Source organism: Portunus trituberculatus, chromosome 50 (assembly GCF_017591435.1).
Source record: "Portunus trituberculatus isolate SZX2019 chromosome 50, ASM1759143v1, whole genome shotgun sequence".
In the NCBI taxonomy this organism is placed as follows: Eukaryota; Metazoa; Arthropoda; class Malacostraca; order Decapoda; family Portunidae; genus Portunus; species Portunus trituberculatus.
The window spans coordinates 7,402,444-7,420,693 of record NC_059304.1 but is presented as its reverse complement, the minus strand read 5'-3'; the positions used below and the strand labels follow the sequence as shown (position 1 = coordinate 7,420,693).

The window sequence follows — 18,250 nt, the reverse complement described above, 5'->3', positions numbered from 1 at the left end:
TCAAATTTTCTTTCTTCCTCCCTATTTACCCTCACATACTCATTTCTCGCCACTCTATAATTCTCCTTATTTAGTATATTCCTGCTCTTTTTCCATCTCTTCCAAGCCACATCTCTCTTTTCTTTAGCCTTAACACAAGTTGCATTAAACCAATCCTTTCTTCCTTCCTCTCTCAGTTTATACAGTACTTTGGTACAAATTTCATAACTCCTTCTTTATAATATTTCATAAAAATCTCATTTTTTTTTTTTGCACTTCTCTGATTTGTAACATCTCCTCCCAATCTAATGTTCTGAAATAATTTTTCAAACTTTGTGTCCATCTTTCTATAATTCCATCTACCACTCCTGTATGTCTCATCTTTCCTTCGCTGTGTTATTGCCATCTGCATTTCCATAACCACATGATCACTCTTCCCCAATGGACATTTGTATTGTATATCCCCACATAGGTACACTTCTCGTGTTAACACCAAATCCAGTCTAGCCGGTTCATCATCTCTATATCTAGTATTTTCTTTCACCCTCTGTTCCATCATATTTTCCATCATTAGATTAAGGAATCTCTCTCCCCATGCTTCCTCTCCAACACCACTTACTAGATTTTCCCAATCCACCTCCTTACAATTAAAATCTCCTACTAGTATCACCTTTCTTTTTCCAGTTAATACACTTTCCAAACTCTGTAAAGTATCCTTGATCATATTGTCGTATTCCCTTAATGTCCAAGAATTTGTTTTAGGAGGTACATAGGTCACCATGATTATTAATTCTTTTCCATCACTTTTTAACCTTATGGTTATCACTTCTGCCTTGTTCTTCCCATACCAAACCTTATCCACATTTATCTCCTTCTTCATCATAATCATAACTCCTCCTCCACCTTTACCCTCTCTATCCTTTCTCCATATATTATATTTATTATCCAAATTTACCTTTGTTTTTTCATGTAATTTTGTCTCAGTCAAACACACTATATCAGGCTTCTCCACCATCATATAGTCTTGCAATTCCAATCTACTTGACAGTATCCCATCTATATTAGTATACATTACGGTCCACCCACTGCTCCCTGTAGGGGTTCCTCCGCATTCCTTCTCTCCACATACCACTTTCTGACTCTCTCTCCTATAACTCTCCAAAAAAACTTTTCTCTTTCTCCTCAGACCGCTCATCATTTTTCCTTCTCGCCTCTTCCACCAATTCCTTATATCTTCTCCTCTCTTCCTCATTTCTATTCTTTCTCACAAACACCTCTTTACAACCTTCTATCTCTCTTAACTTTGATGTTCTATATAGGATATCCTCCGCAGATTGTTATGACTTCAGTACTACTTTAATCGGTCTCCTTACTCCCTCCCAGTCTATGGATCTCTTCCACTTCTTCTTGTAGGTCTTTTTATTTCATCATCATTTAGATTTTTGAACAGAACTCTTACCGTTTTTAATTCTTCCTTAATTCTCTTAGGCTTATATGTTATATTTTGTTCTTTCATCCCAAATATTAACACACTCTTCTTCTTTTCTGCTATTTCTCTTATCAATGTTTCCTTATTCTTCATAACATTAACCAGTTCCTTGGACCTTTCTTTTTTGTCTTCCTTCAACTAATCTTTAATTATTTCTTGTAATCCAACCATCTCTGCTTCCCTTGACTCAGTCCATTGTGTTTTCTTCAGTTCCCACTCCCTTTCAAACCTTTCATTCTGCTCACTGATCATTTCCTTAAAGTCATCTTTCTCCTTTACTCCTCTCCATTTCTCCTCCAACCGTCTCTTGTATTTTTCAACCTCCACTCTCAAGTGTGCATTCTCATCCACCAATCGTTTTTCATTTTCCTCCAGTCTCTTAACTCTTTCCTTCAAAGCCTTGTGGAATTCTCTATCCTGCTCCTCCTCACTCCTCTGAACTTTTAATTCCTTCACCAACTCCTCAAATCTCTTCTCCAACATTACCAATCTACCTTGCATTGTTGCTCCTGTTGAAGATGGACTCATGTTTTGACTGGCCACTTTTGGTTTTGCTCCCTGGGCCTCATCGGCACATTTTGAATTTGGGAACTTATTTCTTACCGGTCTATCCATTTTATTTCACTCTTCCTGGGAGCATGTGGGTGTGTGGTGTGCAGTCCAGGCCTGGTAGCTACTGTGTGTGGTGGGATGCGTCTGTTATGGCTGGCTTTGTGTGGTTCCCGCTCTGTCGTTTGGAGTGCGGAGGTTCCCACACCTCCGATCACTCTTATGTACACGCCACCAGGCTACGTTCACTCTGTACACTTGTTCACTCGCTCTGGTTGCCCTTTAGTACCAATGATGGTTCTCACTCCAAGCACATTGCTTAGTGTGTGGAGTGTTAGTGTGTGCTCTGAGCAGGAGTGTGTCTCCATGTGTGTGTGTGTGTGTATTTACCTATTTGTGTATTACAGGGCCCGAGCTAAGCTCTCTGTGTCCTGTCTCCTTGTTCATTCCTGTCATATCTCTCTTTCATCTGATTGACACACACCGCGTCAACGACATCACTGCTTTATTCCACTTATCAATGCTACGATGTGGGAAACTGTATTTTCTCACGTCATTTAGACGGATGTCTTTTATTAGCTTTTTTCCATGTCCTCGGAGATGATTACTTGTGGTCACCTTTATCAACTCTCTGTCCAGTATGTCAATCTTGTTCACCAATTTATACATAGTTATCATGTCTCCTCTTGTTCTTCTCTCTTCTAATGTGGTCAGCCCCAGCTTCCTCAGTCTTTCCTCATAGTCTAACTCCCTGAGTCCTGGTACCATCCTTGTTGCCAGCCTCTGTACCCTTTCTACCTTCTTCACATTTTTCTTCATATGCAGTGACCAGACACAAGCTGCATATTCTAACTGGGGTCTTATTAAGGTACATAATATCTTCTTCATCATTCCTTCATCTAGGTAGTGGAATGCAAGGCCAATATTTTGAAGCATGTTATATGTTTTCCAAAAAATCTTGTTAATGTGTTTCTCCGGTGACAAAGTGTTTTGCACAGTTACTCCTAAGTCTTTCTCCTCATTGGTCTCTTTAATTTTCTCATCACCCAGCCTGTAATCCCAGTTTGGTCTGTATCTACTTCTTCCCATTTTCATAACATGGGTCTTGTCTATATTAAATTCCATCTGCCACTCCTTACTCCACTCATATATTTTATCAAGATCTTCCTGTAACTTGTTACAATCTTCCACATTCCTTACTCTCCTCATAATTTTAGTATCGTTTGCAAACATGTTCATGTAACTGTCAATTCCTACTGGCATATCATTAACATAAATCAAAAACATGATGGGACCAAGCACTGACCCTTGTGGAACTCCACTGGTTACCTTCTTCCACTCGGACTTCCTTCCTCTCACCACTGTTCTCATTTCTCTTCCCATTAAGTAATTTTCCATCCATTTTGCTAGTTTATCATTTACTCCTCCAATCTTCTTTAGTTTCCACATCAGTCTATTGTGTGGTACTTTATCAAAGGCCTTTCTCAAGTCCAGGTAGATAGCATCCACCCATCCCTCTCTATGTTGTAGTATGTCAGTCACTCTTGAATAAAAACATAATAAATTGGATACGTACGATCTTCCTTTTCTGAAACCAAACTGTCTTTCACTCAGAATGTTTTCACTTTCTAGATACTCACTCCACTTAGCTTTAATTACTTCTTCACATACCTTGCACAATATACTAGTCAACGATACTGGTCTATAATTTAGCGGTTCCATTCTACTACCATTCTTATATATAGGCACAATGTCAGCTCTTTTCCACTCTTTCCGGATTAATCCTGTTCGTATGGAGGTTTCCACAATATCAAATACGGGGTTCAACAATTGATCCTTATATTCATTTAGCAACCTCCCAGATATGCCATCAGGCCCCATTGATTTATTAATATCCAGATTGCTTATAATTTTCCTTACATCTTCCTTAGTAACCATGATGTCCTGCATTTGCTTTATTTCCATGTGTGTGTGTGTGTGTGTGTGTGTGTGTGTGTGTGTGTGTGTGTGTGTGTGTGTGTGTGTATTTACCTAGTTGTATTTACCTAATTGTATTGTATAGGGTTTGAGCGGGGCTCATAGTGTCCTGTCTCTATATGTCTCCATTTATCCAATTTTTTTGTAAAGTTATGCACATTATGTGCTGTAACAACTTCATTATTTAATACATTCCACTTTTTCACTGTTCTGTGTGGAAAGCTGTTTTTTCAAATATCCTTCACACTGCCTCATCCTGATCTTCTTTACGTGACCTCTTGTCATTCTATCTTCTTCTGTTACCAACACCAGGTCTTCCTTGTCTATCTTTTCAATGCCATTGACTGTCTTGTACATTGTTATTAGGTCTCATTCTCTTCTATCTTGTAAGGTTGGTAGTCCCATTTCCATCAGCTGTTCTTTATATGTTAGGCCCTTTAGTTCTAGCACCATCTCTGTAGCAATCTTCTATATCCATTCTAACCTTCTTTTATCTTTTTTAGAGCTTGAAGACCATACCACAGTTGCATATTCAAACTTTGGATGTATCATGCTTGTGATGATTTTTTTCATCATATCTTTGTCCATGAATTGAAATGCCACTCTTATATTAGTCAATATTTTATATGATAATCCAAATAGTATCTTGCTTATGTGTTTTTTGGGATTCAGATTTTCCTGTAAAATTACTCCCAGATCTTTTTCCTCTTTAGTCTTCATTATTTGTTCCTTTCCCATCAGATATTTTCATACCAGTCTTCTTTTGCTCTTTCCTAGTTCCATTATGTGACATTTCTTTGCATTGAACTCCAATTTCCTCATCTTACTCCACTCATAGATCCTGTTTATATCTTCCTGTAAGAGCAAACAATCCTCCTGGGTTTTGATAATTCTTAGCAGCTTTGCATCATCAGCAAATAAATTAATGTAACTGTGTATCCCATTGTGAATGTCATTTACATAGATCTGAACCATAATGGGGGTAACACTGACCCTTGTGGCACTCTGCTTGCTACTTTGCCCCAAGATGAGTATGTATCTCTGATCACAGTTCTTATCTCCCTGTCCTTCAAATAGTCTCATGTCCATTCTAACAAAGTTCCTCGCAGTCCTCTTATGTTCTTTAGTTTCCAAAGTAGTCATCCATGAGGGACTTATGAAAAGCCTTTTTTATGTCCAGGTATACTGTGTCCACCCATCCATCTCTGCTTTCCAGTCCTTCTATTACTCTTGAGTAGAAGCTTAATGAGTTCGACACCCATGACCGTCCTGTCCTGAACTCAAATTGTCTGTTTGATATCACTTGTTTTTCTTCCAGATGTTTAACCCATTTTTCTTTGATAATTATTTCGCCTAACTTTCCCATAACGCTTGTAAGTTACACCAATCTGTAATTCAATGGCTCAGTTGCCTTTCCTCCTTTAAATATCAGTATTATGTTGGCTCTTTTCTATTCTAGTGGAACTTTCCCTTTATTTAGTGTGTAATTATTTCCCAAATTGGATCCAGTAGTTGTTCTTTACATTCTTTTAGCATCCAACCTGATACATCATCTGGCTCCATTGCTTTTCTGACATCCAAATTATACAGTAATCTTCTAGTATCCTCTTTATGCACTGTGATTTCTTGTAATCCTTGGCAATGCAATGTCCTATTAAGTTCTGTAAAATCTTATACAGTGAACACTGTTTTGAAGCTCTCATTCATTATTTCACCAGAAGGGTGGGCAGGTCGAATGTTGTGACGCCCAGGGTGGACAGTTGGGAGCGTAGTGCAGTGCGGTGGGAGTAGAAGCATGGGCAGCGGGGCAGGAAATGCAATAGGAAAGGGCAATAGGGATCAGCAGACAGGCGCAGACGGTGCAAGTCAGCTGCGAGTGTCGTGTGGCCCAGGTGAAGGCTCCGGAGTTGTTTTTGTTGTGATGGGTGTGCAAGCCTCCACGTTGTCATGGTAACGGGCTTCCCATTTTCTTCTTCCCTCCCTCACACACAGCTGCTGCCTCCCTTCTCATGTCTTTTAATTATGTCCTCTTTTTTCTTGTAGCGTAATGGTTTTCCTTTTCTTAGCATCACTGCTGTCACTAAGAAGTTTTCTCTTTGGTGCCATTGAGCAAGATACTAAGAACTTGAGTCAGTAAACGCAGAAGTAGGATAACACTCTTGCCAGGGGCGACGGTGTGGTGGAAGTGAGGCTGGGTGTTATTGTATTCAAGTGTGAGGCAGGCAGTGTGGCGGGCAACCACCAACAATAACAGTAAATCCCGCACTTTACGATTTATAAATTTTCAATTTTTTAAATCTTAAATTGCCTTATAGTGGACTGACGTAACTACGAGTTTGACGTAACTCGAGACCGACGTAACCGGGACTTTACTGTATATATATATATATATATATATATATATATATATATATATATATATATATATATATATATATATATATATATATATATATATATATATATATATATATATATATATATATATATATATATATATATATATATATATATATATATATATATATATATTATATACAGTCAACCCTCGGCTATCGCGACTTCGGCTATCGCGCTTTATTACTATCACGCACCCATGAAAAGCTGCAAAAATTTCATTATCGCGATCTCAGATGCCTGCTATCGCGCGCCCAGCCATGACGTCACGGAATATCTGAGCACTCATTGGCCAAAACTGCCTTTCCACCAAGATCAATTCGGCTATCGCATTTTCGGCTATGGCGCGGCTATTTCAGCCCCAATTGGGCGCGATAGTCGAGGGTTAAGTGTATATATATATATATATATATATATATATATATATATATATATATATATATATATATATATATATGTGTGTGTGTGTGTGTGTGTGTTTTTTATTTATTTATTTATTTATTTTTTTTTTTTTTTTACCCACCTTTCCTTTACTTACCTTTCTTTGCTACTGAGAACACATTGTATGTCAAATAGTTGAGTGTGAATTATAGTATTTTAATCATAGTATTGCCAACCTTAACTTGAGTACAGAATTGTTGAGTTAGAATAATACTTTAGTCATGTTTCTTGTAGTATTTCTTTTTACTTAACCACCATTTTATGACCTGCTAGGCCTTACAACTTGTAGAAGGTATGACTAATTTAATAATGTTAGAAGTTTTACAATAGTATTTTTTTCTTTTTGTATAGATTCCCCTGATGGCTAGAAAACAGTTATTCCTAGTGGAGGACTGTGCTGTCATTCAGAATCCACTATCCTGAGTAGATGTTCTTCTTATCACAAGACCATTGATATGACTTGAACTTGTACCTGAGGATTCATAATTCCCCATGTGTGTATGTTTCCATTGTACAAGTGGCTCGCATCAATATGTAGCTCTAGAAATCTATCCATCTGTCATCATAGTGTATGTGTAGGTAACTCAGTGCAGAACAAAACATAGGACTTCCACTATATGCATAACACTATATATGTACTATTAATATTGTAAATGGTAGTATGATTAAGGTTTTGAAAGTCTTAATATTATAACTGAAAATTAACACTTTATATGTATGTGGCAGGTACTTTTATCAGAAAATATGATAGTTGTGAAAGAATGGTATTCCATGTCCTCATCATTTTCCCCATAAGTTACTCTACAGCAGGCCCAGCAGCATTCTTATCATTGTCTTTTATGTCCCAAGATAAATGTAACTGAGTTATTAAGTATTATCCTATTAACTAGCAACTCCAAACACCCTATTCATTAATCTAATTTGTTGTTAGTTTGCAGGTGACTTATTCTCATATTAGATCTGAACCAGCCACCATCCCTTATATCCTGAATCCTGTCATTGGCTGGTGGGTGGCATGTTGCTTAGATCTTGTCTGCCACTTGAGTTTGTTGTTCAAGTTCACTAGAAAAACTGCCTATAGTTTATGCTGAAGTGAGTCTATAAGAAACAAAGCAGCTTTTGACTGAGTTTTTTCAGGCTTATTTTCTCCATGTTCAATCATCAACCATTATTTTATTAAAGCATAGCCAGCTTTTGTATGAACAACCTCAAATAAACTCAAACTGTAATGAATTAAGCATTGTACGAAATTGTAATCAACTGATTATTGAAAATATACCATAATTCCCCCAGAATTAAATTAAATCGGTTTTGTGTTACAGAAAGAAGCAAATAGTTTGTGTTTGCATTTTCAAGAAGTGGAAAGATATATGTCTGCAGAAGGTAATATTTGAATTTGTGGATTTGCATTTACAGAAAAAAAAAAAATTTACATTCCTCATTCATAGCAACTTAAATGCTTTATTGAAGTACTGTAACTTGTCTGAATGTATTAAAATGATTGACAATTTAGTGTAGAGCTTCAAATGTGATATATTCAGTTAGAATTTTCTAGCTTGAAATCATCTTCAAGACAATAATTATCTTGTAAATTCCTCAAAACCTCACTAAAATGCTTCATAGCGTGTTACCAGTTCAATTTCTGCCTGTTCATCGTACGCATCATAGTTTACAATTCAATGTGCATGTCTTTCAGCCTGTATTTTGCTCAACCAACCAATTTTGCTGTACTTTTATTCTAATCTGACTAATGTGTGAAATGTTCTTCCAGACGAGGTTGTTTTCATTTGTCATTTCTTATTTTTACCTCTTTTCTCTTTTTTTTTTTATTCCTTTTTTATTTTTCATATCCATGTTTGCTCATTGTGAGAGTCTGCTTGAGTCTATCATTTCTTTGATTTCTATGTGATGCACTTTCATGGATTTTCATAATAATAATAATAATAATAATAATAATAATAGTAATAATAATGAAAACTGAGTTAGCTGAATGTTAGGGACATGCTATGGCAAAAGATTACAGTTTCAATTGCATTTGGGGGTTTGAAGGACACTGGTTTCTTCAGGGGCATTTCTTAGGACAGACAACATTGGGGGCTGAGCCCAGACCCTTATAGGGAAGTCTAGGGGATCCTTCACGTGAAAAAAAATATATATATATATTTCTGTGCTTTCTTTAACCTTGTGGTGACTTCAAAATGTGTCAAATTAAATTATAATATATTGACAGAAACAAGATGATGCACATATAGATAACACGGGGATTAAAGCAAAATAATAATTTTGACTGATGTGGTCATATTCCATCCCCCCCATGCAATTTTTGGTATCATCTTGTGTTGCACTCACTGAAAATGGGAAACTACAACTTCTTTACTTTTTAGTGGCTTGTTAATGTACAGTTCTGTTATATTTCCTCTGAAGTTGAATTATCTATGGCTAAAAAAAAAAACATCCTGGGCTAATGTCCGGATGACCAGGCCAGGCGACGCCATTGGGTTTCTTATTTGGATCTGGAAATGTGGTATGGCTTCATGTGTAAGGCATTTATCAAATAAATTGAATTATTACCCTCACAAATGTCTTGCCATGACTAGTTACTCACCACTGTCACCATGATAGAAACTTTTCCATTCCAGTATACCCAAACTACAAGGATGTGCAGTGTCTTATATGATGTACTCAGGCTGCATGATTATTTTCTTTTCTTTTCAGAACCCAAGTAAATAAGCAGGGAATGGAATTTCATGACCTTTGCTTCACTTCAGTAGCTGAAATTACCATGGTGGTGAATTGCAATATATCAAAGAACCACTGACCAAACATTACTTTGAAAAAATTTAGTATAGATTAGTAATGAAATTCAGGCTCTTCTGACACAGTTGCAGTGTTTAAAAAAATATATATATATATATATATATATATATATATATATATATATATATATATATATATATATATACATATATATGTATATTTTTTTCAAGAAGTAATTTTTTACATTTTTCCCTAGGCTAAGTATTGTATTAATTTCTAGCCTCAAAACACAGATTTCAACAAACATTAGATAAGACTTGAGCCAACATTATGTGTATTTTATTTCTCTTTATTAATCCAAGACCTAAAATAGGAGAATACAAAGCAATCATTGTAAATAATCGTGATGAGACTTATAATAGACCCACTAAGCCTGCACATTTTTGGGATGATAGGATTGTGGGAGGAATGGATATGGAGAAAAATTGTGAAGGAGGTACATGGTTGGCTGCTTCCAAAGATGGAAAAATATCTTGTTTACTCAATATCTTTCAGCCAGTCAATGCATTTAAAGCTGGCAAAACCTCAAGGGGTTTCTTGGTTGTTGATTATTTGAACTCCTGCAAGAAAGGACACCAATACATGGAAGTGGTAAAAAACTCAGGAAAGATGTACAATCCATTCAACCTGATCACATTAGATCCCCAAGGAAACTCGTATGATGTTAACTTTTACAACAGTGACTCCAAAATGATACACCAGATACAACCTGGGTTCCATGGATTTGGAAACTCGCCTCTCATGAAACCTTTAAAAAAAGTCGAGAAAGGTAAAACAATGTTCCAAGATTTGGTTAATACTTATGGGAAAAAAGAACTAGAAGAAAAGCTAATTGCTGAGTTGTTTATAATGATGCAAAACAAAGACTTAAATTTTCCTGATCCACAGTTAACTGAACAGGGCAAAGGGCACATGGAATATTTTGTTAAGAGCCTTTCCAGTATTTGGGTTTCAGCTGCCAATTATGGCACCCGAACAACAACAGTCATACTTGTGGACCAAAGTGATCAGCTTGTGTATAAAGAGCGAACCATGCAGGATCCAGTAAATCCTGAAAATCCTGTGTGGGGAGAAAACAGTTTTACATTTACTATAGTTCCTACAGACTTATACAAAAGTACCTAACAGTGTTATTACAAGTATGAGCAGAATATAATCCATACCTGCTACAATAGAATATATAGTAGCTCTGTAAATATGTAAAGTTTCGTAACTTTTATAGTAGTAACAATTCCTTTTTGCTTAGTCAGAATTGTACTACCATTTACTGTTGACCATTGATGAAATTCTAAGCCCCACTATATTGACTATGCCATGCTCTGCATAACCATCATAGATGCACTATCACTGATGATTATCCTCAATGTATATATTAATGATGTCATAGGCTTTATGAATAAGTGGGTCTTCAGTGTTTTCTTGAAGCCTAATCTCAGAGCAATCTTTTCAAATGCTCTAAAACCCAATTTCAAGTTAACTCAGGGGACAAAGAGCCTGTGATGTTCCACTGTCATAGGGGTATCAAGATGTAAGTTCTGAAGTAAATTTCTTATGTATTCAAGTGTACTAGATTGAACTGCTTGATGTGTGAGGACACAAATTTTGTACATCACGGGTATTTCAATTGGCAACTAATGCAAATCAATAAATGTTAGGTGTTATTCTTTAATGGGGAGGCAGGCCTTTCATGAGTTGAGTAGCTCTGTTCATAACTATAACAGTAGCTTCTTCAGTAGGTAATTAGGAAGTGAATAACAATAGTCCATTGTATTAATTATATGATATGAATAAACTTTTTCAATGTATTTCCATCTAAGTACGTATTTCTTGAGAAATGAAACATTCTGTAGATAATATACCATTGTCTTCAGCATATCATTTATTTGATCCTGTAAATATGGATTACAGTCAACATCCAAGTCTTTGACTGCTTTGTCTATACTCCTTGAGATTTCATTATTCTGGAGTGAATATGTCTACCTTTCTAAGATCATTACTCATTTAATTTCAAATGCTTGGAAGTCTCCACTTTCCCACATATTTCATTATCATTCATCTTAGCTTCAGTATTTGTTACACTATTCTGTGTCACATAAAACGTACCTACTTTCTAAGTATGTGTGTGTGAAAGTTCACTTTTGTCCACACAGACGATAATGAGGCCTACTACACTGCCTTGAGGAACTCCTCTTTGTAAATGTATTATGTCAGAAAACAATTATCCTATTTGTACACAAGATCTAATTTTAAAATAACTCCTGAAATATTTAAGTGCACCACCATCAATTCCAATTGTCTGGCAGTCCTGTAGTAAAACATTGTGCACCATAGTATCAAATGCAGCAATCAGGGGAAAAAAAAAACAACTACATTTGCCCTTGTTGACTGTTTACAACAAAACAAAGTGCGTATTGTTTCTGTTGAATAAAGACGTCTGTAGGCAAACTGATAATCAAGTAATACATATTGGTAGCATGGAGGTGATCCATTATTAACTGGTAAGTTTTCAATAATCTTTGACAAATATCAGATCAGAGACTGGTCTGAAAAAAAATCCAACACTCAGTATGTGAATTTCGCTCTTTATATTATACACTTTACTGCGTTCACATATACTTGATGGAAACTTGACGACTTATTTCTGGAACTGTACCTATACTTCCAAAACAGGCCCCTGACTCTCACAAACATTAAGGCCTGTACCAAGAGGCACGAAGGTTTAAGGTCGAGGGTAGAAGGGAAGGTAATGTGGTACCAAGAGTCGCTGTCATTATTGGAATGAAGAGCAGAGGGAAGGTCGAAGGGAAGGCATGGGTGCCCCCGTGTCTTCCACATGACCTTCGAAGAAATATTTTATAATTTTCGTAAGCTGGAGTGACCAACGAATAGTATGAACTAAAATCAACATCAAGTAATATTTTCAATCTCGGAAAACCGATAGTTATGTTTCCACGTAAGTTACTATTCTTTTATAATAGTGAAGGATCGCCTTAAAATCGCGAGGTGGAAGAACGCAGTGGATCCAGAAAGCTCGCCACCTAGCTGTTTTATGAAGCTTGTTTTCGTTTGTCAGGAAAGTTACACTGTTTATTTCATGGTAATAAATATTTTCTTTAGTGAGCTCATCATCCAAGCCTATTAAAGACCAAATATGTGCATGGGTTAATGGAGAATAGGAAGTGACAGGTGAACTGCCAACAGACAGAAGGCTGTCAAAGTATGCAAAGAAAAGCCAGTCACAAGGTAAATACTAGCCTGTATAAGCAGGTTTAAAACAAAACCACAAAGATGTACTACTATGTAGGGATGTAGACAGAGAATTTCACAAGAACACCACTTCACACCAACCCAGGACTTCTTATCAAACTCTCTCTCTCTCTCTCTCTCTCTCTCTCTCTCTCTCTCTCTCTCTCTCTCTCTCAAAAAGACAGTGAGTGACATAAACATTGAGTGCAATAATGTTAAAGCTAAGTCAACAGATAACTTTTCACTGAGTTGGGTGTGATGTGCAAGGATTTAAGTCTAGGTATACTGACAGTATTGTAGGTAGTTCTCAAGATGTATAGTCCTGTATCCAAACTATTTCAGGCCATGATTAATGTAATTCATGATTGACTATACTAATGTGTTAACTACGGAATTTTAATGATATGCATACAAATTGTGGTCTAGCAGATCCCAAAGAATACAAATTTCTCAACTCTTGTAATGAACTACCACTGCTTCTTGATATTGATTTTGTAAGACAGTGATTTCCAAACACATGATAAATTACCACTTTAGGGATAATGGAAGGATACAGAAAAAAAGAAAGTTAAGAATTCTGGAAATTATGAAAACACTGCAGTCTGTAAAGTTGTTGAATAAACCTGTTATAAATACATAGTGAAATTGAGCAACAACAATAAACATTCAGAACTGCTATACATATACAAAACTTGAAAAGAAGAAAATTATTTAAGTGTGTGGCAAGCCAGGTTTTCAATAAGGAATGCTTGAGTACACAGATATTCAATAACTCTGATCACATGTGGGCTTGTTACTCACTACCTGAGCCTGCCTCTTTTTCACATTGTCAGTTTCTCTCTAAGCACCAGCTGATGCTAAAATCTTGAATTTTTATTTAGCTATAAATATCTTAATATTAAAAAATGTTAATGGCATTAAATGACTTGGTGATCGCCTCCCAAGCTATTTTTTTTTTCTTGTGAAGGCTAGCTGGGTTTGTTGAGCGGTCTTGCAAGTCTTTATTCTCTTTTACAAGATTGAGAATCATTATTCTCTGCTCGTGCATGAGTGGCGAGGCCCGGTCACAGCGCACTGTGGTTTTGTTGTCGTTCGCGGAGCTCAAATCCGGATTACAGTCATACCAATACCGAAACAACTGTTACCAACTCATGCTAGCGGCAGACCTCTCGCGGCCCTACCTTCCACGGCGACTCTTGCGCTTGGTACGGATTGAAGGTAAGGGCGAAGGCTTTGCCTTGCTGGTCGAAGGGAAGGTCCGTGCCTTGGCCTTCGCGACTCTTGGTACAGCCCTAAAATTCTTAATAATTTCTTCAGTTTTCTTTTCAAAGAAATCAAGAATAATATTTGTCTGTTCAACATCAGCAAATCCACCATGATCGAAAACTCGTGTAATTTTATTTATTTATTATTTATTTATTTATTTATTTATTTATTTTATTTGTTTATTTATTATTTCTTTTTTTTTCATTTCCAGTCAGACTGTGAAGTATGTCATACAACTTGTTAATGTTTGGTCCTGTTTCTAGCACCTTATCTCTATAGTATTCCTTTTATTTCTTTTCATCAGCAGACATGTATGTTCCCTGCTACTTGAATCTTGATATGCTTTACTTTTTTGGTAGTCTCCTACCATCCATTCAACGGTTTGGCTCAGTAAATGTACGCACTACGCTAGTAATGTTTCATTAATGGGAAGAAAAAAAAATTTTTCTTATGTGGATTTGGGATTTTATTATAAAATCTATTAATCTCTTAAAATGTGTCGTCTACTTTACTATAGGTATAACTACCAATAAAGCATTTAATTTGTCTTTTGTGTTGCTCTGATATCCTAATGAAATTGATTGATTGATACATTTATTGTTGAATTAATAAATGATTACAACAAAGGAGGAGGATGGGCCTTGCCACCCACCCTCTGGGCAAAGACTTAAGGTTATCACAAAAATAACTCTGGACAGTATACACAACAAGAATACAAGTATTTCAATAAAAAAAACACATATTGCACACCTTATTGCCTAAGACATCCTACAGTCTGGGAGCAAACTGAGGATATTCCCTGAGTATATCCCTGAGGGTGGCAGAGTCTAGGAGAAGGTCAATGAGGCTGTACAAGTCATGCTGACCTTGTGGCCTAACTTTAGCAATGAGAGGACATTCCATGATATAGTGACGCAGTGTGTCTTATTAAATAAAGGCTAGGTAAGGCTTGTCCACGAGTAGATAAGTAATTAGCAATTCTAAATACACCTTTATAAATTCTACACTAGTACTAAGAAGGCGTAACATTCGTGGTCAACGACATCCTGCTGAATGTGACGAAACAAGGATGTGCATCGTGGCATTCTTCGATGGGAGATGCTGGAGAAAGCGTAAACATAATCACCCTTACGTAACAATAACATATATTACAGTATTCACACATAAATCACTAACTACTTATACAACAACTTATCAACAATGCACATTCCATATAATGTTCCTTGTTCATGAAATTTGTTGACGGAGAAGACAAAGATAAACGTGCTCGTAGAACTACGTAGCAACTTTCCTCGACCAATCATTCATTGCCTCTACCACCAGGTCCGCCACCCCACTCCTCGTCCGTTACTATCAACTCACAGTATTCACTTATGGTCAGACAGTTGGGCCTGCGCAGTGTGTTCATATTGGGACGAGACTGTTCTGGAGAGATTGTGTCAATTATCTCTTCTTGTTGTTGCTTTATTTAGGGTCACTATGGCAGCTCCAGGTAAGTTGTTCACAAAATCGTGTTTTCATCACACATGTATTATGAACATAGAAATGTGAGAAAGAAAGTCAAAATGTGATCATGCATAGAGATGTACCGATACCAAAATTTTGGCCGATTCCGATACCGATACCACCTAATTGGGCCGATACTGATACTACTACTTATAGTGATTACTGCACTGGACATCATTAATTCCAGTAGGGATAATATAGTGAATAAGACTAGAGTCCCAAACTATCAGAAAGACAATTATGGTAGGTTACGTAAGTTATTAGGAGAGGTAAACTGGGAAGATAGTTTTGGAAATAAAACTGCACAGATGTGGGATATTTTTAAGGTTGTAGTTAAGGGTATAGTGATAACATAACATAACATAAATAATAGGATAACAAAGGGCCACCAGGGACCATCTAGGTTATCCTGTATCAGTCGCACAGCGACCTCGTCATCAGTGCTTAAAGATACACTTACAAGTCCTGAGATACCTCAGGACTGGAAGTTAGCTAATGTTACTCCAATATTTAAAAAAAAAAAAAGGTAGGAAGGATGATGCGAATAATTATAGACCGATCAGTTTAACTAGTATAGTATGTAAGATACTAGAGAAAATCATTAAGGGTAGTATTTGGGAGCATTTAAATGAGAATAGATTAAGGGGAGGCTGGCTCAATTTTGAGCGAAAAATTTTGAAAAATGCCAAAATGAGGTGAACGCACCATAAAATCATACTACCATCTGGCCATCATCTTGTAAAGTTTGAAAGCGATATCAGCTTTCTAAGTGCATTTAAAAATTTAAAGAGCGCAGGCAGCTTGTTTACATCTGGGCATTTAAATCTCATTGCGAGAAGAACAATGTTTTTTTTCCGCATCTCTCTAGCTTTTTTCGTTATTTTTTTATGATTTTTTTTACTTTGAACATTTTCGTACATTTGGCAGCCTAGCAGTGGGACCGGGAGGGGTAGTGGAGCTCAACCTCTCATATCTCTGTGTGATTTATCGGTCGTCTCTGAGGGGTGATCGCTTCGCTAGACACATGTTTTGTATCCATGAAAACACGCTGTGTGCTTTATTTTCTTGTATGGATAACACCTCAGACATTATTCAAGATGCCAAGCGTAAAGCACATGTACTAGCACGGAGCAAGAATCTAGCAAAGTGGAGGAAGAATCCCCAAGCCAGCTTCCCTGTCACCTCCCTGTCCCCTCACCGTCACCACCATCTGTTGCTGCTTCTACGAGGAAATCTCTTCTCTCTGATGAAGATGAAATGAAGAAAAAAGGGATTGTGAAGGAAAGAATAATTATAGAAAAAGAAGATCTAGAAACATTAGCGGGAAAGACATCATGTGACGAGTGTTCTAGCACCAATACTGAAGTGAAGTTTACTCATCACATGCTTGACACGTACTTTTCAGTGAAGTGCGAGTGTGGTGCAGTAATAATTGACACTAATGTGTCACGAAAATAACACCCAAGCACAGAGGTGCTTCACCTAGAATGGTCAAGTTCGCTGCCGCCACTGCAATTGCAACATACAATGCTAGGTATGAAGGTGGCTTCTTCAGTTCGCTTCTGAACACTGAATTTACTTCATCTATGCAAAGAAAGGACAAGGACATGGACACACCAGTAAGAAGAAAGATGAAGCAGAAGTTTGTTCGCAAGAGCCAGAGGTAGACTACGCAGCTGGGTTATTCTGAGGTCCGCCCAACAAAAAACGCGGTTTCTCAAAATGCAAGTTATTGTTCTTTAATTTGTAACTGTAGATGTAATTCTCAATCAATTTACTTCATTTTTGTGGCATTTCATTCATAAATAAATTATAAAATGTTGTCTCCAGAATTTGTCCGTTTCAGTTAAATATATTTTTAATTTCCGCAATATTGCAAAGAAACTATATTTTCATGAACGTCATTTTCAACTTTTTTTTCCGCTTTAGCTTTTCAATTTTTGAAAATTAAGAATAACAAATTAATAAGCACCTTTTCATCTATTCGCACAAAAAAAATTCACGGTGATAAAGTAAATACAAGTCAAGTTATACGACATTAAAGTTTTTTAGTCATAATTTACGCAACATTATTTTTTATCTCTTTTGTTTTTCATGTATTATAATATATTACCAAGGAGTTAGATGATGGAAATAGCATAGATGTTATATATCTAGATTTTAGCAAGTCGTTTGATAAGGTACCGCATAGGAGGCTAGTGTACAAATTGAGACTACATGGGATAGGGGGTAGGTTAGTTGATTGGATTAGTGCATGGCTTTCTGATAGGAAATAGAGAGTAGTATTAAATGGGGCAATGTCTAAGTGGAAGGAAGTGGTTAGTAGGGTACCCCAAGGATCAGTGCGAGGACCTCTTCTTTTCTTGGTGTACATTAACGATTTAGATATAGGAATTAGTAGCAAAGTATCAAAGTTTGCAGATGATACTAAGATAGCATGTGCAGTACAGGGTGAAAAGGACAATTACAGAATACAACGAGACCTGGACAGGCTGATAGCATGAGCAGACAGGTGGCAGATAGAGTTTCATTTTAAAAAGTGTCAGGTTATGCATTTAGGTAAAGACAACACAAACTTTAGCT

At 36.6% G+C, this 18,250-nt stretch overlaps 2 protein-coding genes across 12 annotated transcripts in view; both read left to right on the top strand.

Annotated features, from left to right (window-relative positions):
* LOC123499624 (selenium-binding protein 2-like) overlaps positions 1-18,250 on the top strand; it is a 132,612-nt gene that overhangs the window by 33,171 nt on the left and 81,191 nt on the right. For 3 of the 11 annotated variants that reach the window (XM_045247939.1, XM_045247934.1, XM_045247932.1), the window contains exon 1: positions 13,813-14,113. The exons of 5 other annotated variants lie outside the window; for them this stretch is intronic. In XM_045247939.1, the coding sequence (XP_045103874.1) occupies positions 13,942-14,113 (172 nt within the window). In that variant the 5' untranslated portion in view covers positions 13,813-13,941. Of the gene's footprint in view, positions 1-13,812; positions 14,114-15,500; positions 15,654-16,680; positions 17,392-18,250 lie in introns of those variants that run through there. 3 more of the 11 variants (XM_045247937.1, XM_045247938.1, XM_045247941.1) reach the window with 3 other exon arrangements.
* LOC123499625 (transport and Golgi organization 2 homolog) lies at positions 9,798-10,918 on the top strand. Its single transcript, XM_045247947.1, has one exon. The coding sequence runs from the start codon at positions 9,920-9,922 to the stop codon at positions 10,772-10,774; it is 855 nt and encodes a 284-aa protein (XP_045103882.1). The 5' UTR covers positions 9,798-9,919; the 3' UTR covers positions 10,775-10,918.

Coding starts and splice junctions, on each gene's coding strand:
- LOC123499625 (XM_045247947.1), top strand. CDS start 9,920: ATGTGTATTTTATTTCTCTTTATTAATCCAAGACCTAAAATAGGAGAA.